Source organism: Nicotiana tomentosiformis, chromosome 7 (genome assembly GCF_000390325.3).
Source record: "Nicotiana tomentosiformis chromosome 7, ASM39032v3, whole genome shotgun sequence".
NCBI classification, from domain to species: domain Eukaryota; kingdom Viridiplantae; phylum Streptophyta; class Magnoliopsida; order Solanales; family Solanaceae; genus Nicotiana; species Nicotiana tomentosiformis.
In genome coordinates this window covers 28562010-28584634 of record NC_090818.1, presented here as the reverse complement: position 1 = coordinate 28584634, position 22625 = coordinate 28562010, and the positions used below count along the sequence as shown (strand labels likewise).

At 38.0% G+C, this 22625-nt stretch overlaps 2 protein-coding genes across 5 annotated transcripts; one reads left to right on the top strand and one right to left on the bottom strand.

Moving 5' to 3' along the window:
* Positions 1–296: 296 nt before the first annotated feature.
* Positions 297–14571, top strand: LOC104115029 (serine/threonine-protein kinase EDR1). Of its 4 annotated transcripts, none has more exons than XR_011409605.1 (17): positions 297–687; positions 1627–2015; positions 3221–3424; positions 3830–4021; positions 4197–4456; positions 4643–4762; positions 4922–5011; positions 5768–5863; positions 8867–8953; positions 9283–9397; positions 9780–10065; positions 12728–12851; positions 12938–12957; positions 13068–13224; positions 13664–13995; positions 14123–14195; positions 14321–14571. XR_011409605.1 is itself a non-coding variant. In XM_009625593.4 (17 exons), the coding sequence occupies exons 2-17, from the start codon at positions 1767–1769 to the stop codon at positions 14401–14403; spliced, it is 2400 nt and encodes a 799-aa protein (XP_009623888.1). In that variant the 5' UTR covers positions 300–687; positions 1627–1766; the 3' UTR covers positions 14404–14571. The 4 variants fall into 4 exon arrangements, 3 of the variants coding, with proteins under 3 accessions (XP_009623888.1, XP_070037515.1, XP_009623887.1); XM_009625593.4 differs by having other exon boundaries at positions 300–687; positions 9825–10065; positions 13707–13995; XM_009625592.4 differs by having other exon boundaries at positions 301–687; positions 13707–13995.
* Positions 14572–14646: 75 nt separating this feature from the next.
* Positions 14647–17125, bottom strand: LOC104115030 (F-box/LRR-repeat MAX2 homolog A). The gene has a single exon (XM_009625596.4). It carries the CDS (start codon positions 16941–16943, stop codon positions 14769–14771), a length of 2175 nt encoding a protein of 724 aa, XP_009623891.1. The 5' UTR covers positions 16944–17125; the 3' UTR covers positions 14647–14768.
* Between the last annotated feature and the right edge of the window lie 5500 nt (positions 17126–22625).

Below are 22625 nucleotides of genomic sequence, written 5' to 3'. Positions count from 1 at the left end.
ATTTAATTCAAAAAAAGTCATTTCAAAAGAATTGAGTGCTGCGCCAGCTGAGAGGCGAACTGTGTGTGTTTAAACTTTAAAGTGTAAAAGGATTCACGCGGATGAAGATGTGGATGTTGGTAAGCCACCCCCACTTTGCCAGCTGGCCTGTCGGAGTTTACAGGCAAACTTCCTCTCCCGCACGTGACTCACACCTCTCTTTCTCCCTTCAAATCACACTCTTTTTCTCACCCTTTTTCTTTATTCATCATATATTGTATGTATATTCCTTCATTTCCCGAAATTATGGAATTAAATTCCCAATTCCGTTGACTGTTGACTAAAACCAACTCTCTTGTGCCATTCAAAGCTTGTACTGTACGCTTTATTCCTTGTACCAAGAAAGCACAGTAGATCACAAGCTTAAGAAATCAGCGTAAAATAGTTACAATACTTTGAATAAAACGCCATCGCTTTCTTGGTGGATGCATCAATAACAATTAATAGACCCGAAATATAATCAAACACAATCCCCGCCTCTATCTCTCTTTCTTTCTCTTTCTCTCTCTAGAATTTGGTTTCGTCTTTGAGGTGTTACTTTCGGTTGAGACAAGAAGCTGAATCTTCAGGAGATGTAGGATTCAAATGCGATAATTGCCTCTTAGTGAAGTTAGCTTCAGATTCATTTTTCTAAGATCTACTCTGCTGGTAAACTCTCCGATCACGTTTTTTTTTAATTATTTGCCTATGTATTCATCAATTTGAGATTCGATAAGTATTATTTGCATGTGTATTTGTTAAATTCAGCTCGTTGATTGTTTCATCATTAGTAGTATCTTGATTTTGAGTTCTTATGAGGAGTTTTAAATTAAATTGTTACATTAATGCTAGTAGAAACTGTATTGATGCTGAATTTGACTGCACTCCAGTTCATGAAAAATGAATTGCGAATCAATCTATCAGTTGCTTCGTCAGTCAGAACCTAGAATATGCCAATTTAATCTGAATTAATTGTGTCACTTAGTGTAGTTACATGTGGTTTGGGTAGTACATTTCTTAGTTTTGATGAAATTGATTTGTCAGCCAAGTAGGGTTGGTTTGGGAAATAAACAGTAATGTGCGTAATTCTACTCATGAAAGCCTGTTCTATAGGCTTAATGCGTATAATGTTTTTCCCCCTTCATCTGAGCCGGTGTAAGACTATCTGACAAACGGCAAAACTTAGCATATTTTGAGAGTTATGCATTGTGCATTTCACTTTCAGCTTTGTGTACTGGAGGAGCAATCTGACGCAATCTCTTAGGATTAGAATTTGGTATTTCTTGTTTTTTTGTTGATCAATTCTCCAAAACACTGCTATTCACCACTTTAGATAGTTAACCACAATAATAATCTAAGTTAAATCCCAGATAGAGATACAACTTATCTTATGTGGAGTTCTAGTTCCAGTAGCAGCGAGACAAATAAAAAGCACTAGTATCTCTGTTCATTATTGTGGCTTGAGAAGACAAATTCTGGAAGCCAAAGGCTCAATCATGTTCACTCCTTTTCCGTTATGAGTCCTCTCAATACCTTTAAAGTAATCATTGACAGCCATCTCTTTTTAGAAGCATGTTCACTCTCATTCAAACAACTTATACTTCGCAGATTTTACGGCATCCAACTTGGTTGGAGGAGGAGAAGCTCTTTAATTATGACAGTGTCTTAAAACAAGTGCAAGATGTATAAGCTCTTTTATTGGGTAGCAGTGTCAGGGAGATGGTATTGCAATTAAACTATCTACTGACATGGGAGAGACACGAGATGAAGTTGGGCCTTCAGAGCAGAGATCCCCAGGGGCTGCATGGTGGCCTTCAGATTTCGTCGAAAAGTTTGGATCTGTTACCCTTGATAGTAAAGAAGAAAATTTGAGGAATAAGGAACCAAGTGAAAATGAAGTATACGATAGTCTTCCATGTCAGACTGCTTCACAGATTCTCTGGAAAACTGGAACACTGTCAGAACCAATTCCAAATGGTTTCTACTCTGTTGCTGCTGTGAGCTCCATAAGTTTTTCTTTTAGTTTCTATGCATCGTTGCATGTTATGGCTTTGATTTTCTTTGAATAAATATACTTTTTGTCCCTTAGAAGCTGAACTAATGATTATTGTTTGGTTAAGAGTAGCTTACATGCCTTGAAGAGAAGGTTGTACAGTTTGATTTTTCAGTTATGGAACGTGCATGTGAGGCCATAACGGGACCACTAAGATTGTTGTTGGTGATATTTAAGCGCTTTTAATCTTGTAGGAAATTGATCAAGACTAACTGCCAAGAACAATGAACTTTTTGAATGGACAATAAACTTAAAATTTTGGCTACTTGGAGAAAAAAAAACCGGTCTATCCCATCGAATCAAGTTGAAATTTTCGTGTTCTGATAAAATGATTTCCTCTTCCTTTCATGTTCAAATAGGTGAAATTCTCCTATCACTCTGTCATATTAAAGGCCAAAGAGAAAGGTCTATACTCTATAGTTCCCCTTCCGCTCTAGGATATGCTTTAGCCTTTCCATTCCTTTCAATCTACAAATCCTGTAGCATAGGGCGTAATGTTGCCATCAGTTTCTTTTGATCTAATTTGAAAACTTGGTATGTTTTGATCCAATGGTTATAATTTTTTGCCATATTCTCTTTCTTGCCTTTATGTTTTTATTCAGCATGCTTGTAGCTTGATTTCATTATATCTTTCGCTCTTCTTCCTTCCAGACAAATCATGTGGTATTGGATTGAAACGGGCTAGAGTAAAACACATTGAGCCAACATTCATTATGGTCATTGGTCGTCATTTATTTGAAAAAATGTCCGTTCCAAAATCGTGAGTGAGATTGTCATCTCATCTGGTTGTGCCTTATACGCATAATGTGATTGAGAATAGTTCATGGAATAGAAAAAGATTCAAAGAAGAAAATATTCTCATTGTTCACTAAGGCTAGTGCTTTTACTAGAAAATCTCTAGCCAACTTCTGTCACTGACAATTGTTAGCACTCTGGACATTGACATTTTTAAGGACCATAATTTGGTTTTGCTGTAAACTTCTGTGACTAACACATTTCTCAATTGCCAGCTGTTCAGAGGCCTTGAACTTAATTTCTTCTATTTGTTCTTTTCTGTATCTCCTGATGTGGGTGCTGTATGTATTTTGACTAGCACTTGCCTTGCTTCAATTTTATTTGAATGCCCTTTTCCTTATCTTTTTGGCTCAGGAGAAAAGGCTCAAAGAGCTTTTTGAAGATATTCCCACTTTTGATGAACTTCATTCGCTGGAGCTGGAGGGTTTAAGAGCAGATATTATACTCGTAGATACTGAGAAAGACAAGAAGCTTTCTATGTTAAAGCAACTGATTGTTGCACTGGTGAAAGGCTTAAGTTCAAATCCTGCAGCTATTATAAAAAAGATAGCTGGATTGGTGGGTTTTACCTTCTTTTTCTTCGCTGTGCCATAAAATGACTCTATCTTTTCCTTTCCTTTCTTTTCTGTTTGTTTCCATGTCAAGTTACTTGTTTTCTTTTATGGGGATGCTTCTTGATTGACAGTTCTGTGAATTTTTCTCTGGTTTTTGGGTTGCACAGAGATTATTAGAACATGTTCTGGTGATTGTTCTTTTGTGGATATACTTCTCATTTGGAGAAGAATATTTGGACTTGGCATGTTTTTATAAGAGAAGAGTTTAAATGTGCTGTTTACTGTTAAATGAATATATGGGCCATGGATTGCATTTTAGATTTTTGGTCATAGGAAAAGGATGAAGTATTAAGCATATTCCATGGACATTTTATCATTTTATCTGTTGTTTTTATGACTCTTTACATAGGTGTCTGATTTTTACAAACGACCAAACTCTGAACTAAGTCCTGCTAAAGCTGCTTCTGAGGAAAGCTCTCACATTTCCGACAACCGAGGCATCCAGATGTTGGGTCAAATAAAGCATGGCTCATGCCGTTCTCGAGCAATATTATTCAAAGTATTAGCGGATACTATAGGTCTTGAAAGTCGGCTTGTTGTGGTAAGTTTTGCTTCGATTGAAAGAATTCGTAGTTTCCTTGCTTTTGTAAATTCCATTTTTTAAACTCTGAACTAAGTACTGTAAAATGTCCGGCTACTAGTTTTTGTGAATTCTCGCTTTATTTTCTTTCTTTTACGTATTTTTATCTTATAATATTTTAATGTTTCTAAATTAGGGTTTGCCTACTGAAGGAGCTTCTGAGTGTGTAGACTCAGATAAACATATGTCTGTTATAGTTGTCCTAAATTCTGTGGAACTGCTTGTCAACCTTATGCGTTTTCCTGGTCAACTTATTCCTCGATCAACCAAGGCTATTTTCATGACCCACATATCTGCTGCTGGGGAGAGTGATTCTGCAGAAAATGATTCCTGTGATTCGCCATTGGAGCCTAACAGTCCTCTCTATGGGTTTTCAGAGAGAATTGATCCTGAGAGGTTAGGAGGATATGTTTCTCACCTTTTAATTAACAAAGTTTGAGTTTAATTGCTATAATCTTTTCATCCTGTTCTGTTGTGGATGAATCATTATTATCGTTGGGAAGTTCCTTTTTGCTGGTGAAAAGGCAGTTTCATTTCTTCTTCTTCCATAGTTCATTTTCCATTGATCTTTTGTTTCTACAGTTCTGAGAAAGATGACACCCTTCAATGCCAGAGGAGACTAGAAGCATCTTCAAATGCTGCAGGACCTTCATTGAGGAGTATGATGTTGCGGTCTAACACATCAATTGACAGAAAATTGAGGTATTATTTCACTCTGCTAAGAAATCATGTTTTTACAAAATAACATTGACATTTGATTGTATCTTCTTTACTCCTTATTTGTGTTCCATGGATCTTTTTTCAGTAAGGGTGTGTTCTGTGGATCTTATTTTCTTTGGATTTACTATTTCTGTGTATCAGTTTGTCACATAGCGAACCCAATATTGCTACTGCAGCTTGGAGAAGGAGCAGAAGGAAAGTTATTACTGAACAAAGGACTGCTAGTTCAAGGTGTACTTTTTTATGGCCACCACTTCTATTCAATTGATTTCCCCCCTTACATGTCCAGTGGAGCTCTTTGTCAGTTTTTCAATCTTGGATGCTATGATACCAGCAAAAACGCTCTGGATCGGCTCAGTTTGCTGATCTTTTACAATTAATTAATTGCCAAAGATTCGGAAAGAAATCACCTAGTGTTTTTGCCTCTGCTGGGATTTCAATCTGAGACCTCATGGTTCTCACTCCACTTGACCACTAGGCCATACCTTGGGTGCTAAAAATGACTGTTACCTATATTACATTTATTTATTTATCTACTTTTATTACTGGTGCATTTTGTGGTTAATTTGTAACACCAATTTGAATCAACTTATATTGAACTAGCATTAGTCTTAGAAGGCTTTACGGTTTCCTTCTTTTCTTTATTTTTCAACAGTCTTATAAACTATGAAAAAAATAAACCTGGCTTCTCACATGTACTTGTATACCATTCATTGTAAATAAAGAGTCCTAAATGTGTCGTTATATCTTGGAGAGCTTCTCGGTTTTTTCTTGTCAATCCGCATTAATTATAAGATACTTTTCTCACGCTAAAGAGATATAAATAGGTCTCAAACCATGTTATGGAATAATTGGAAAGGTTGCTAGGTTGTTATTCAACACGTGAAGTGGCTCTTTTTATCTCTGTTAACCTGAGCTACTCCATGCCTTGAAGTGTAATGGATGATTTCCTCTAATTTACGTTCTTCTCTCACTTCATATCGCCAGTCCTGAGCATCCTTCATTTCGAGCACGTGCACGGTCTATGCTTAGTGGTGATAACAAAACATTCAGAGATTATTCAGATGATGTTGCTACATTAAGGTATCTAATTCCACTCTTGCTTTCTGTTTCCTACGAGTTTATGGCAGAATATCTGTAGAACATTTACATGTATGAAGTACTCAAATTGTTCTTTTTGTTCCTGGCATTATTTGTGGTTCATCTCACATATTGTTCTCATTCATATTTAGGGGTTCCTTTGGTTCGTTGGCTTGAATTGTTGATCAAAGAGGTCAATGATGCTTAAATGAACTGCTGAATGCAATATCTTAACGCTAATTAGAGTGCGTTTAATGTAAACATAAGTGCACTACTTCAGCAGCCATCTCATACGAAAATTTTCTGTTGATAAATTTCCATTATGTTAATAGTAGCTAAAAATATGGATTTTAGGCTGTTTTATCAGTTGTCTAGGCTACTAAATTTTTATTGAAAGTGCTTAATAGCTGTTGAGATTGGTTTTAGCATAGCTGATAATTAGTACAGAGTACATATGTATTCTAATATGGGGTTTTGGTGTTTTGGTATTTGGTTCTGCTGCCCTTATAACTTTTATAAACGTATGGGAAACAATTTTGTCTATTTTTTCCTCTTATTTGATAGCTACTATTATTTATTCCTTAAATATTTGATACAGTAATGGTGTTTCTTAAAACTATAATTTGGTCAGTGTTTGATAATACTTTAATAAAGGCAGCACATTTCATTTTAGGAATCATAAAAGAGAATAAAAAACAGATCAAAATAATAAGTCTCCTTCACAGTGAAACAAATAGAAAGATCAAATATTCCAAATAATAAAAATATTACTAACTTGTATGAACTCTACAGATAATAATTATAGAGTGATAATGATTGATCTTGCAAATGATGAGAATGATTATATTACTCAAAAGTGCAACTGTGCAAATTATCCTACTTTTGAATTTCAAGCTTATAATTTTTCATTTTTCTTTTACAAAAAGAAGTGTGATTTAGACCAAGAATGAAGTCTATTGCCTCAAGTACTGTTTCAAGTGATTGATATAGCAGTATAATGATTTTAACATTATTTGATAGGAAATATATCATTTATTTTTCCAGTTTATCATTTAAATGAATTGCAGTCCATGTTGAACTTTTGGGATTTTTTTGAAAAAATCCTTTGGCAAATAAAACCTTAAGAGACGATTAAAATCTAGTTACAATTAAATTTTAAAATTGTAAAAATCACGGGGCATACTAAAATACTTTCTGGCTGCAAACTATCATTTTTAATTATATAGATTCCATATCAGTCTATCTATTATGTGGATTTTGTAGAAGTTAACTCAAGTAGGTCCAAGTAGTTAAGCTTACAGTCATAATTTATGCCAGTAGTGTCTTGCGTTGGGGAATCAAGAACTCTAAACATCTATATTTTGTGTTGTGTATAGCCTCCATTTTCCCTTCAAACCATCTGAGATTGTGTACTTCTCAAGCTGTCCAAAGGTGCAGGCAGGGATAGTATTCCATACAGCCTTGCGTCTCTTAGTGAATCTTTGACCTTGTCAGCGAGACATCTGTTTTTGGCATAATCCATTGTACTCCAAGAAGAGTAAAAAAACATAGACCAGATTTTCTAACTGAAGCTGCAGTGCAGTAATAGATGGTCTGGGGCTTCACTTGATTTGCCAACTGAAGCTGCAGCAATGCACATGCAGTCAAATTAATTTGAAATGATGAGTATAAACTGTAGTAGGTTTATCTGATTGTTAGGTAAGCAACTTTAATGACCTTCTGACTTACATTTCCTGACATCTCATATGAGATTGATGTGGGAGCTTGCATAAGCTTTGAGCGTAAGTAGTATTTTAGTGCATTGGATTAATAGTCAAAAGTGCAATGGCACTGTATAAACCCAGACAGCCAATAAATGTGTTTTTACCGAGTATGAGATTCATCCTCCACTAGTAATTGCTGTGATACATGGGAAATGGCCATCACAGAAGAGTAGTAATATAAAAAAAGTCCGAGACCCTTCATGAATTAGTTGCAGACAGAATGTGTTGGAAGGGAAGAATCATCTATTCTGGCAAATGGTACTTGTATTGAATCCGGTAATGAGGGAATATCTGTATACCCTATATGCTGCGAAAGTGGAAAATAATTAATTCCTTGGAAGTGTGCAGCTAAATCAAGCTGTTAAAATTCATCTTTGGCGAATAACTTGTGTTGTATGCTTATAACAATTTTCTATGCATATATCAGTTTAGTGGTGGGTTTGATATTAGTAGTGTCAGTGCATCGTGGTTGCATGACTCGTGGTTGCATGACAGCAGTTTTCTGGCTTGACTGATAAGGCATAGTAATTGAATTGAAGTGGCCATGAGTTTTCTTGGTAGAAGAATTTTGAGTACTGGGTGTTCCATACTCTGTCTTCTGCTCACCTCCTCTTTCTAGGGAGCATATCAGAGTAGACTTACAAAGTTATACTTTCTCCCTTTAAAATGGGATAATGATCTAAACTTTATCCATCTTTATAGCCTGTTTGGCCAAGCTTCTCCAAACCAAAAAGCACTTTTTCTTCTTCTTTTCAAAGTTGAATTGGCCAAGCTTTTAAAAGAAAGAAAAGTGCTTTTGATTAGAAGCAGAAAAAAGTAGCTTCTTCCCAAAGCACTTCTTTGAAAACTACACTTAGAAGCACTTTTTAACAGCTTGCCATATACTAATTGCTACTCAGAAGTGCTTTTCAAATTAATTAACCAAACACAATATGCTTTTCATCAAAAGTAGTTCTGAAAAAAATACTTTTGAGAAAAAGCAGTTCTCAAAATAAGCTGATTTTAGAAGCTTAGCCAAACAGGTTATTAGTCTATTTGACACAACCATTACCTTCTGATGTTTTATGGGATGGATAACTCAGAATTATAAATGTGAATCTGAGTTGAAATATTTTCATAACTCTCTTCTAATATATGCACTCACCAGATTTACCTGTTTATTAGTGAATCAATTTGTCTTTTTGAATATAAAACCTTCATCATCATCATAAAAGTTTGCTGAATCAACTGTTTCTATCCACAGGTCAACAGGTGCATCAACATCCGAACCACGTAGGTTACGAAGAAGAAGCATTAGTATTACTCCAGAAATTGGTGATGACATCGTAAGGTAGATAGTTTAATTAAAATGGTCATCATAAGTGTCTTTACTCTTAGTTCATAGGGACCATCTTTTTGGTAATAATTTGTACAAATATGAATCTATTTGATGCTAAATTGCATTATTATCTGCCTTTCCTGAAATATACTAAGAATGTGACGAAGAACCTAGTATTTTATGGTTGAAGAAAGAAAAATTTACTGCTTGGAACTTGTGAGTTGTGACTGGATGTAGATGCACTCCGTCACAATATGGATGCTGTCAGGAATATTGCTAAGAAGACTTAGCAACCATTTCCTATTTTACTTATCTCATTTTTGTGTCATAAACGAAACCAGGGCTGTTCGATCAATGAATGAAGCACTGAAGCAGAATCGTAGAGAACAAGGGGAAAATAGCTCGCTCCTTCATACTTCAAATGACAGAGGCGGGGCATTGGATCATCAAAAAAATGTATGCTATCTTTTGTCTCTGGTTTTAAGATCTCTAATAGTTTGATGTGTTTCACTCTGGAACCAGTTAGGTTTGTTACTGCTTCAGATCAGGGGCAGTTTTTGTTGTAGCATTTTTCCCTCTATTCCATGATTGGGCTTTTGTCTAGGAATCTTGCACGCTCTTTTATTTTTTGCCCGATAGAAGTTGCATATGAGCATCTTTTGGAGTAATATTTCCTCTTCGTAAATGGATGTTATAATCATAGGTTATTGTGAAAAATTTGGAGACTCTGATTATTAGAATATTCTGTCTTAACCCTAACTGAATGCCATGCAACTGTGGTTTGATGCATTGTCTCTTTTCGGTTTCATTATGTTGGCTTAAAGATCTGCAATTTTAGGTGTCTGATTTTCACCGTGATGACCATGAAATATTGGGTGCACAGTCTTCCTTATTTGCATTGTCAAGGGAGCACATGAACTCCCAGAAGGCAATATCGTTACCCTCGTCTCCCAATGAATTCAGAAGGCAGGCTCCAGAAAGAAGGGGGCATGTGAATGATGAAACGGTCTCAACCTGGAATAGGATTCTAGAATCACCAATGTTCCTGAATAAGCCTCTTCTACCTTTTGAAGAATGGAATATAGACTTCTCAGAGTTGACCGTTGGCACTCGTGTCGGGATTGGTGAGTTTATTTTAAATCTTTTTTCCAAGTAGTACTGTAGTAAATTATGCTTCATTGTTTTGTTTGCTAAATCATTTGGTTGCATTGTACCACTATGAGTCCACAATGATCTGTGTTGAGACTGCTCTCGTTGCTCCTTGTGCTAATGACTGCTAACCATTATACTATTTCTGATGGATCATGCTCTGTGAACTTTGATGTGTGAGAAGCGTTTGCTCATGTTCATGATAATTTGATCACTTTATGCTTTGAGTTTAGAAAACAGCTTGGGTTTGTCAATTTGCTGCATATGCACTGAAGAATTCAACACAGAGGGGAAATAGATAGCAAGGGCCAAGGTCCCTATGCCTGAGGATTCATGTGTTTGGATGAGAGAGAGAGGGATCTTACCACTTATCCATTCTATTTTTAACTGCTAGTATGGAAATAATATAATATTAATCTTCCAACATTTATAAAAATAAGAAGACGTGGTTTAGTGAACCTGATAAAAAAAAATCATTTTGCAGTATTGAGAATTATGGTCAAAATGACAGTTCTCAATCGTTTACTGTTTGATTTGATTGATTGAGATTCTCCAGTGGGGTTTTGTCTCTATTTGTTCTATAATTCTGATTTTCCTGCATATGGAAAGAGTTTGGTAGAACCTGAATATTCCCTTCCATTCTTTCTTCCCAAGATGCATTGTAAAATGAGAGAGAACATAAAACACAAGGAGGGAGATGCTTAGGGAACCTTTTTTTCAGTTGGTTCTGATGTATTTGACAACAGACCTGGAGCTTTATCTGTTGCTTATCTTGAGCGCCAATCTTACTTTTCTGACCATCAGAGCGCTTAGATTCTATGTATCTCAAAGGAAAGCTTTATTACTTTAACAAGGATTTGATCTTTCAAAGCAATGGCAGATTCAAGAACAACTAGACATTCTTTTTTGGGGTCAGGGATAGTGAGCTGTGAATAAAAAGCTATTTAACTTCAATACGGGTCATATATCAATATGGAATGCAGCAGATGACCAGGCTATTGGAACTTTCTGCTGTACCTTCTCCATAGAATGGATTTTTGAGACAAATGGAGGTGTTTATATACAATGCATTTCCACTGTGAGATTCCTTATAATTAATGGGTCTCTGCTCGAGTTTTTCGCAGCCTCAGTGAACCCACCTTTGCCAGTGCTCTTTCTGCTTGTCGTGGAAGCTCTTAACAAACTGTTTGAACAAGTCATTTATGAAAGAGAGATCAAACCTTTTGTTTGCAGACAATGCCTTCACTCTTTGTGAATATGAGACAAATACGATCATTGTTTAGAACTCTGGTGTAGTTAGTTATTGTCAGGGCTTTGCATCAACATAAGAAAGTTTGGATTAATACCAGTATAGGAAGTGAAAAACATCCAAGAAGAAGCCTCAGTAGGGAGGTGTATAAAGTGTTGATCTTCCTATCAGTGGTAAGGTCAAGGAGAGTGCACTTTTGTGCCTAGTTTTGCAACAATCTTAGCAGATCTTGGAAGGATGGAAGAGACAATATTTATCAAAGGATGGGAGAATCACTTAGATCAAGATATATCGCCCTTCAGCTTTTTGACATTTTTGTCCGTGTTCCTAATCCCATTAGTTATCGCAAAAAAGCTGGAAAAATTAGTGAGGGAATTCTATGACTGGTGAACGGTAATATCTCACTTTGTTGAGAGAAAATAACAGCTTCAGTAACGGCAGGGAGATCGGGTATTCGAAGATTTACTACATGTCATCAAGCTCTCCAAGGAAAGTTTTATGGAGATTCTTATGCATAGAGAATGCTTTGGTAGGAAAGATACAATGTAAAATAGGGATGTGGTCTATGAGGTCGCATCATCACATGTGATAAGTTTGTGGAAATGCAATATGAAGGAGAAGTAGAATTTTTCCAACTATTGGCTTTAGGGAACGGGAACATAATACGATTTTTGGCTTGATATATAGCGTGGTCAACCAAATTGAAAAGTGAATTCCTTTATCTATTCTCCATAAAAATTTAGCTAAATAAATGTTGAGGAAGTTGATAAATTATTTATGAATGATCTTCTAATTGTTTTCTGGTAATTTATATCACAATCACCTATTGGGGACGATTCAAGACTATCCTCTGAAAGAGTTGAAAACAAATATTTAGCGATAAATAATATATCTTTTTACTTGTCTTTGTGGTAGAGGAGGAAATTCCTTGCTCTATAGATAGATGGTTGGAATTTTTAGGAGGTCCAATGCATTTTTTTGGTTAAAGGTCTAATGCATACTTGATTAAACCACCTTTGTACAGTCAACAGCATTTTAGTGTACTACAAAAAGGTACATGATGTATAAGAAAAAAAATCAAAATGGAATGCACATCAGAGATAATGTCACACCAGGGAATGGTGTTACGCCTACACCAAATAGAGAGTGAATTGTCTTACAACATTAGAGCCGAAAAGATATATAAGATGCTGATACACATGGAAGCCAAACACGGGAAATGTAATAAAGTTAAGTACATTACCTACAAAAATTATTTAAAATGTATCTTCAAAGTAATCAATGACCAAATATATGCTTTCCTATGTTCTATTAATCTGCATTTTCTTCCACCAACTGCCATTTGTATTTGAGAGTTTGAGGTCTAAATGCTTTGGACATATTTGCAGGATTCTTTGGGGAAGTTTTTTGTGGTCTTTGGAATGGAACTGATGTTGCTATTAAAGTTTTCCTGGAGCAAGATCTTACAGCGGAAAACATGGAGGACTTCTGCAATGAGATCTCTATCCTTAGGTATTGTGTCTATCTAGGATTGGGCTCAACTTCTTTTGGCTTTGAGATGTTCTAACCTAAATTTTTCTTTCTTCTTGCTTTCCCAGCCGTCTTCGACATCCAAATGGTATTTCTCCTCTTTTCCTTTCAAGTGTTGGCGTTTCTTTCTGACTTGGCTTTAAAATATTGCTCCTTGTTTTGGACTATTGTACATCTAACTTCAGCCAATGGTTGCAGTTATATTGTTTCTTGGTGCATGCACAAAGCCTCCTCGTTTGTCCATGGTTACTGAATACATGGAGATGGGATCTCTATATCATTTGATCCATTTAAGTGGTCAAAAGAAGAGACTTAGCTGGCGGAGGAGACTCAAGATGCTTCGTGACATATGCAGGTTGGTTTGTTGATCATCTTTGGTGTTGCTTGATAACTTGGTGATCCTTAATGCTTTTCAATGACATTTTTTTTTGTTTGATTGGTGTTCTTCTGTGATATTTTCATATAATACTTCAATGATATGTGAAGGGTCTTAAATGTAACTTGAAAGAATTGATTGGCCTTTGATATATTTTCGGGAGGCATCCTTGATAAAACTGGTAAAATTGCGTGGGAAAGCATAGTTGAATTTTGCTTTGTCTTTGTTTATGCAATTCAATAATGTTTTGCTGATGAAGTTCCATGTTTTGTTGAGACGACTTATTTTTCTATTAATGCTGATTACACACCCTTTCCACATGTTAATTACAACCGTCTATTGCTTTGTTATTACATAATGCTTCAAAAGCTTCTAAGTAAAATACCTCAACTATGCTTCTACTTTTATATTTCTCAAGGACGGGATTTATGATTAGTTTCTTGGTTCTGTTGGCAACTAAGAGGGTTGATGTGCATACATCGGATGAAGATAGTCCATCGTGATCTAAAAAGTGCAAACTGCCTTGTGAACAAGCACTGGACTGTCAAAATATGTGATTTTGGGCTCTCGAGAATAATGACAGATGCACCTATGAGAGATTCTACATCAGCTGGCACTCCAGAATGGATGGCTCCAGAACTCATCCGTAACGAGTCTTATACAGAAAAATGTGACATTTTTAGCCTAGGCGTGATAATGTGGGAGCTTTGCACCCTAAAGAGACCATGGGAGGGTGTACCACCAGAGAGGGTATGCCAAATTTCACCTTGTTATTTGGTCATTGTTTGTTTGAATTTTTTTATGTCTTGGAAGTTAATATCTGTTATTTTCGCATGGCTACATCAAGTAATAGCAACTTCATTGTGCTAATTTTTAGGTAGTCTATGCTGTTGCTAATGAAGGATCAAGGCCAGAGATACCGGAAGGACCCCTGGGCCAACTAATTGCAGGTATTTATGGCGAAATGTATAATTAAATGCAGAGGCTCCATGTATTTCTTTGTTCTTGTATTCCTTTCTATAATGTTCTCCTATTTAGTTTTTTGACGTCCCTGACTCGTAGTTTTCCATTTCAGACTGTTGGGCAGAGCCTAACAAAAGACCAAGTTGTGAGGAAATTCTCACCCGACTGCGAGAGTGTGAGTATTCACTCTGCTAGTGCAAATCTGTTTTGTCTGTACAGAAACACATGGTAGAGGTGTTAACAATGTCCGGCTCAAATTGTAACTTCTGTGTGATTTTCCAGTTTAAGAAAAATATCGTGTTTATAGAAAATATAGTTGAGACGTTCAGCCTTTTTGCAAAATCAAAAGCAGAGTTCGTTTAACTGCTTCCACTCTCTACAAGCAAAACTTGGACCCATATCATCCTCTTCATCCCAATTTGCGTCGGAATGCATCAATAACCAATGCACAAACCTTAATGCATATAAAGAGATCTGAAAATTTACATACATATTCTGACAAAAGAAAACTATTGAAGCACTGGATATGGGAACATTATGTGCGCATTGTGTTCCTTGCATCAATCGGATATTGGGCGCCTGTTTAGGGCAGCTTCAAAGCGGCTCAAGGAGTCCGCTCTCATCTCTGTACTCATGTCATTCTCTGGTGCTGGATAGTAGTCCTCTCTCAGTTGTACATCTCTTATGTTTGGGATTCTAAGAAGGAACATCATGAAATGTTCATGCGCTGTTCCATGGATGAACAGTTTTCTGAGTGTGATGCATTCTTGTAGCAGCCCAGCTGCTGGTAGGGATAGACACCTTTGGTTAACGTCCCTATCTTGAGGTGGCCAGTAATCTAGTTCGGCAAGGCTCAAATTTCCAATCCCAAACAGATAAAACCTCTCCCACAAGCTCAAATCCATCTGCCCTGATGGCGCAGTGTGTGCATAACCTATGGTATCTCCACAATCCAAATGCATCTTGGAAAGCTTAGGATAGAGTAGTAGGGTGCTCAGTCCAAATGCCCGCTCCGAAGGTTTTGACCAAAGCCTGCAATCTCCTTCCACCCTAATCTTGATCTCCTCTAAGTTAGGACAGTCTTCAAGACCTGCAGTAGTTAAAGGAGTCAAAAGCTCACCAACACCAATCCAAAGAGAGAGGCATTGCAGCTGATCCCATGATCGTCCACTATATCCATTGCCACGGCCATTGACATCCTCATACAAACTATTAAGATCATAGGAGAACTTGCATCTTTTCTTCTGTCTAAACATGTAAGCATCTTCCTCGCATCCAAATGTGTCCCCGGAACAAGCAAAGTTGCTTGATGCCTCCCCTCCATCACTCCTGTTAAGATCAAACCCGTATCCATTACCATCAAGATTCTCAAATTCTTCAACGCTGTCCCACACACAGTCAATGTGAAGCTTTTGTATCCGTCCTTGTATCGGTTCCAATGCTTTCAATGAAGAAGAGGCTCCAAGATTCTTGCAGCAAGATATCTTGACATCAACCAAAGTTCTGCTAAGCAAAGAAGCTAGTGTCCTCATTCCCCTCATAGTAATCTTCTTACAACCTTGAATCTCAAACTTGGCTAACCTCGAACACCCTCTACCAATAGCTATCAAACCCATATCATTCAAGTCCCCCACATTACTTATCGACAGAGATTGAAGTCCTTGACAAAGAGCAACTCCATCCAACTTCGATTCAATTGGCACAGAAATACCGTGGAATTGCCCCAACTTCAACGATCTCAATTTGGGACATTTTCTATTCAAAATCTCCAAGGCAGGACCCGTGTCTCTAACATTATTACAAACATCTAAAACAAGCTCTTCAAGTAATGGAAGACCAGAAAATACCTCAATCAAAGTTCCAACACTAATCTTCGCATCCTCTTCGGTGAACCCCTCATCATTTGGATCACCCCTAGAGTTGGATAAAGCTGATGTGTCCGCCAAATGAAGCACTGATAATTTGGTACAGTTTGTAGCTATAGAAACCAAACCTTCATCACCAACAAAACCAATGTACCTAGGATCAAACATACAAGCAACCTTAAACTCTTTCAAATTAGGACAAGCTTGTGTAATTACCTTAATCTCATCAGACTTAAACCCTTCAGGAAAACTGGAATTCAAGAGATTAAAGCTAGTGAGATTAGAAGCAACCATAGGATGAGATTCAAGTGCTGTAGGAATATCATCCGTCCAGCAGTAAAAAGTCGACAAATCTAGAGATTTAAGCTGTGGGCAATTCTCAAATAGCATATTAAATTCATCACCAGTAGCTAGTTGGGGACGCTGGTGCCACCGCACAAGCTTGATTTCCTTTAGGTGGGGCCATAGAGGAGGCAAAAGCTGGAGGGTGAATGGGTGGCGCGTGTAGACAACGAGGGAAGTGACGGAAGGAAACGCGTGGCGGAGAAGGTGGGCGATGAGGGAAGGGTCAGCTTCTGCACCGGCGCCGTCGACCGAAGAGAGGAGTGGGTGACCCCAAGGAGAGATAAGGGAGAGGTCAAGGTGAGTTACGGATCTGAAGCAAGTGGGTAACATGAAGAGGTCACGGACGTTGCCACGGAGCGTGAGGGAGACGCGCGTGGAACGTTCGAAGACGAGGCATTTCCGGCAGACGAGGGCGGCGGAGTTGCGGCTGCGGACGTCGGAGATTGCGGCGATGATGTTAGAAAGGATCACATCAGGTAGGTCGTTAATAATGGTAGAACACGTAAGTTGTGTAGCTGTAGCCATTGAAATACTTCGATATGAGTACTGATTGGGGTTTTTCCAGTGGGAGAATTTCAACTTAAAACAGTCACCAAATATGATAAGCTGAGAAATTTTTGGGGTTTGGAAATTGGGTTTTAAGAAATGAGATGGGGAGGAGAGGTTGTCGACTTGTCGGATTATGATACAGGTAATCCCATATTTGGACAATTTGATAATTGGTACTAGTAGTATTTAATAATTTGTGTGATTATTTTGTAGTACACTAAAGTTTAGTATATATTTCTTTTGTTTTTTTGTTTCATAAGACGCCAATATGTACTATCTGAAGGATAAGAAAGATCCCTTTTACCTACTGTTTTTTGAGCTTTACGCAGACTTGACCAAGTTGTTACTAGAGCCAAGATAGTGTCAAGAAATTTAACAACAATCACGAGAATTTATTATAGTTGTATGATAAACTGAGATAAATGCATATAGTCATGGTTTAGTGATAAATTTATTCAAAAAATAATAATAATACTCCTATTAAGGGATCATTTGATATGATGTATTAGAGAAAATAATATATGTATTAGCTTTAGTTTTATTAATTTTTTAGTTATACATCTTATTCAGTATTATTTTTATACATAACAAATCATGACATTAACAACTGATTTTTAATACATGGATAAAGATAGAATTGTCCTTTCAAAACTTTTAATACATCAAATCAAACGATTTGATAAAAAATAATTCATCATAACTAATTTCAGCATTACTACTATATTATATTCAATACTATTCTTATACAACCCTCCGAATAACCCTAAATTCATACAAGACAAATGAACATTTACCTATATATGTCATACTCATTACGGGTGGAAAGAAATGGTGACCTCGTGTGGCCCCTGTTGTTTCTGGGTTTAATGCTCGCTTGCTAACAGTTCAATGTATCATAAAAAAAATTAAAAAAAACAAAAAAAAAACACCGCTAGTTCTTCTTCTTCCTTTTCCTTGCGTTGAAACAATATTAATCTTTAATAAAGGATAGTTCTGTACATGACATAAAGATAATAATTCTGGAATAGAATTTGTAATTGTATTATAGGTATTAGCTCATTTCGAGATAAATTCTATACTAAAATAATGAGATTAGCTATTTCATATAAAATATGGGATAACTAATTCTATGGAATATTTTATGTCATGATATATTTTTGTTTATCCTATCATTGTAACCAAACAACCCCTAATTTTATGGAATGTTACACTCAAACTCTGCACATAGTAAAGCAGCATTTGAACTTCTTCTTCTTCTTCTTATTATTATTATTATTATTATTATTTGCACAACTTCTTAACTTAATCATTGACCTATTGGGATATCAAAAGGATTAAACGGCCGAAAACTAATAAAGCATTATGAAGTGGAGCACGTTTTGTACGGGTAAAATCGAAGTTAAAGTTTTTCTCAGTTCCCCTATAAGGAAACAAGAGGGAAGCACGGTTCGACGCAACTACAAGTAAGGCCGAAGGACCCCTCGTATCGGACTCGGGAGGAGTGAACGATATATCTGGGATCGAGCACGACAAATTAGTGGATCTGAACCAAGTAAAGTTTCGAGACCACGGAAAAAGGGGGAACAGTTAGGCATGGCAAGTAGGGAACCGTAATATTCGCCCTCAACCGGATATCACGTCGTGAATCCCATCCGATATCAACTGCATATCGACATTTACCGGAAAAAGAAGATTTTTACCTTATTTAGACTTATATTAGGACTGAATTTTTTTTACTATATAAAGGAGAGAGTTTCTTTTATTTTAACACGTTGTTGACACGCAAATCAAAGCAATAAAAGTTTATTTTTATTTTCTAGCTATTATTAAAAGTGTTCTTCAGTTATTCTCTTCTTTAATCGCAACCGAGCTTATATCGAGAGTCCGGTCGAAGGCTGGATTTCAGTGTTCAACTTAAAATCAGGCTTGATCATCACACTACTATTGGTTTGATCATTCATTATTTATTTAATTTAATTACTTGATGTTTCTAAATCATTAGTATTGAATTAAATCACGTATCCTTTAAATCACGTATAAATTTAATTGTTACTCATTTTTAGGGTAAACAGTTTGGCGCCCACCGCGGGGCAAAAAATAATAGTGGTCATTTGGTACTAATCTCCATAACACACCGTGTTTTACGCTTATTCTTTGAAGTTTGGACTCCAGGTTAGCCTAAGGATGTCAAATTCTCAGTTTGCTCACTTGAACGTTGACGCTGAGTTAGGCCATCATGGTGAGAACAATAACGCGATGCCTAGCAATGATGTGTCCCCTGTTGATCCCAATGGTGTCCCATCCGCCGACCCGATCGATGCAAAATCATAGGTTGCCATCAACATCATTCTATCGACTGACCCCGAAAACAGCATTCGCGGGGGACCCCGACCAATGGCTAGAGAGGTGCCCGAAGGTGAAGGTGATAGGGTGAGCCTGAGGTTGATTTTCGAGATGTTGCAAGCTCAGCAAACGGCAATAACGCAGTTACAGAACAAGCGGTCCAGGGAAAATACTCGAAGGGATGAACAAGTTGCCATGGAATCGAGTGGATTCAGGCCCGGGAAAACTTCCAAGGTGATGAAGATGCTCGAAACGTTGACAAAACGGGTGGAGTCTGGCGAGAAAAAGGTGGAAACTTTTAACTCCAGAGTCGATCAGATCCCGGGAAAACCACCGATATTGAAGGGGTCGGACTCCAAAAAGTTAATTCATAAGACTTTCACCCCGATCGCTGCACCAAAGCTGATCCCGAAGAGGTTTTGAATGCCCGACATTCTCAAGTATAATGGGACCACAAATCCGAATGAGCATGTAACCTCCTATACATATGCAATCAAAGGGAATGACCTGGAAGACGACGAAATTGAGTCGGTGTTGCTGGAAAACTTTGGGGAAACCTTGTCTAAGGGAGCAATGATATGGTATCACAACTTGCCTCCAAATTTTATTAACTCGTTTGATATGCTTGCAGATGCTTTCATAAAGGCCCATGCCGGTGCCATCAAGCTCGAGACGAGGAAGTCAGACCTTTCAAGGTTAAGTAGATGGATAACAAGATGCTTAGGGAGTTTGTGTCAAGGTTCCAGATGGAACGGATATATCTGCCCCAGGTCGCGGATGATTGGGTCGTTCAGGAATTTACTCAAGGGCTCAATCCCCGAAGATCAGGGCCGAGGACGACCGACTCAGGTCCCCCTTCGGGGTCTATTTACCTCAACAGAACTGATGAAAGGTCCAAGAGAATCATCGATCAGGAGCTAAGGCCGGTCCGAGATCGATACTAGTCGTACGGTGCAGATCGGAGGGGAAACGGATCCGAGTGCCACCCGACAAGGAATGACAAGAGAAATGATCGAGGATCAAGAAGCCAGGTCCTGATGAGCAAGAGCGGGTTTGGCAAGTCGCTCGGGAGTAGAGAAGCACCGAGATTATCGAAGTATAATTTCAACGTAGATACTACAAGTATAATGTATGCCATAGGACGCATCAAAGAGACTAAGTGGTCAAGACCACTGCAGTCTGATCCCGCCCAGAGAGATCATAGCTTGATGTGCAAATACCATAGTGCTCACGGTCATATGATCAAAGATTGTCGACAACTAAGAGACGAAGTAGATCGATTGTTCAAAAATATGCACATTCGAGAGTTCCTAAGCGAGCGAGCCAAAAACACTTCAGAAACAGGGACGCCAACAAACAGGTCGAATAAGAGGAGCCCCAGCACGTTATCAACATGATCATTGGGGGAGTTGATGTCCCCCAAGGGCCAATGATAAAATGCACCAAAGTTTCTATCACGAGGGGAAAATGCACTCGGGATTACGTCCCGAAAGGAGCCATCTCATTCATCGACGAAGACACTGAGGGCATCGTCCATCCTCACAACGATGCACTGGTAATATATGTACTTATCAATAAATCTCGGGTTATATGTGTGTTTATTAATCCAGGTAGCTCGGCCAACATCATCCGATCGAGGGTCGTAGAACAACTGTGGTTACATGACCAAATTGTACCAGTGGTCCGGGTATTGAACGGATTCAACATGGCATACGAGACCACGAAGGGTGAGATAACGTTACCGGTAAACACTGTCTGAAGCACCCAAGAAACAAAGTTCTACGCGATCGAGGGGGATATGAGGTACAACGCCTTGTTTAGAAGGCCACGAGTTCACAACATGAAGTCGGTGCCTTCGACCTTACATCAGGCGCTGAAATTTCCAACTCCAGGAGGAGTCAAAATAGTCTACGGGGAACAGCCGACCGCAAAGGAAATATTCACTGTCGATGAAGTAATCCCGGTGCCCGCAGTTTCGACATCAAAAAATAGGGAACCGGCCAAAGAAAAAGAAACTAAATAGCAATCAATGATATCGGCCTCAACCAAGATGGAAAAACGGAAGGAGCACGAAGCAGACGATGAGGATGATTACGGCGTCCCAAGATCTTTTATAACTCCCGATGACACCAACACTACCAAATTGACAATCGAGGAGTTGGAGCAGGTTATATTGATCGAGCACCTAATGGATCGAAAGGTATACCTAGGCACGAGATTAACCCCCCAACTTAGGAAAAAACTTATTGATTTTCTTAAAGCAATTGCCGATTATTTTGCATGGTCCCAGCTAGACATGACAGGGATCTCATCGGAGGTAACAACTCACAAATTGAGCTTGGATCCAAAGTTTCATCCGATTAAGCAGAAGAGAAGGCCAAAGTCCGAGATCAAACACGCATTCATCAAGGACGAGGTATCTAAACTTCTGAAAATAGGTTCCATCCGGGAAGTCAAATACCCCGAACGGATAGCTAATGTAGTAGTCATACCTAAAAAAGGAAATAAACTTAGGATGTGTGTAGATTATAAGGATCTAAACAAGGTGTGTCCGAAGGACTCTTTCCCTTTTCCTTACATCGATCGAATGATCGATGTGACAGCCGGACACAAGATATTTCATTTTATCGACGCTTATTTCGGGTACAACCAAATTCGGATGGACCCGATGATCAAGAAAAATCTTCTTTCATAACCAAATTTGGCACTTACTGTTATAACGTAATGCCGTTCGGACTAAAGAACATCGGTACCACATACCAACGCCTAGTTAACCAGATGCTCAAAGAACAAATATGGAAATCAATGGAAGTTTATATTGATGATATGTTGGTTAATTCCCTATGAGCAGAGGGCCATTTGAAATATTTGCAGGAAACCTTCGACATATTGAGGAAGTACAACATGAAACTAAACCTCGAGACGTGTGCTTTCGGGGTTAGATCGGGCACGTTTCTCAAGTTCATGGTATCTAACTGGGGAATAGTGATCAACCCAGACAAAATAAAGGCCATAGAAGACATCACTGTAGTCGACAACATTAAGACAGTACAAAGACTGACCAGGCGGATAGCCGCATTTGGCCGGTTTATTTCGAGATCGTCAGATAAGAGCCATCGAGGTTTCTCACTATTGAAAAATAAGAACAACTTCTCTTGGCCCCCCGAAATGCAAACAAGCTTTAGAAGAACTTAAGCGATACTTATCGAGCCCTCCCTTGCTGCACATTCCAAAGGCGGTTGAACATCCATACCTCTACTTGGCGGTTTTTGAGGTGTCGATAAGTGGTGTCCTAGTTCAGGAAGAAGAAGGTAC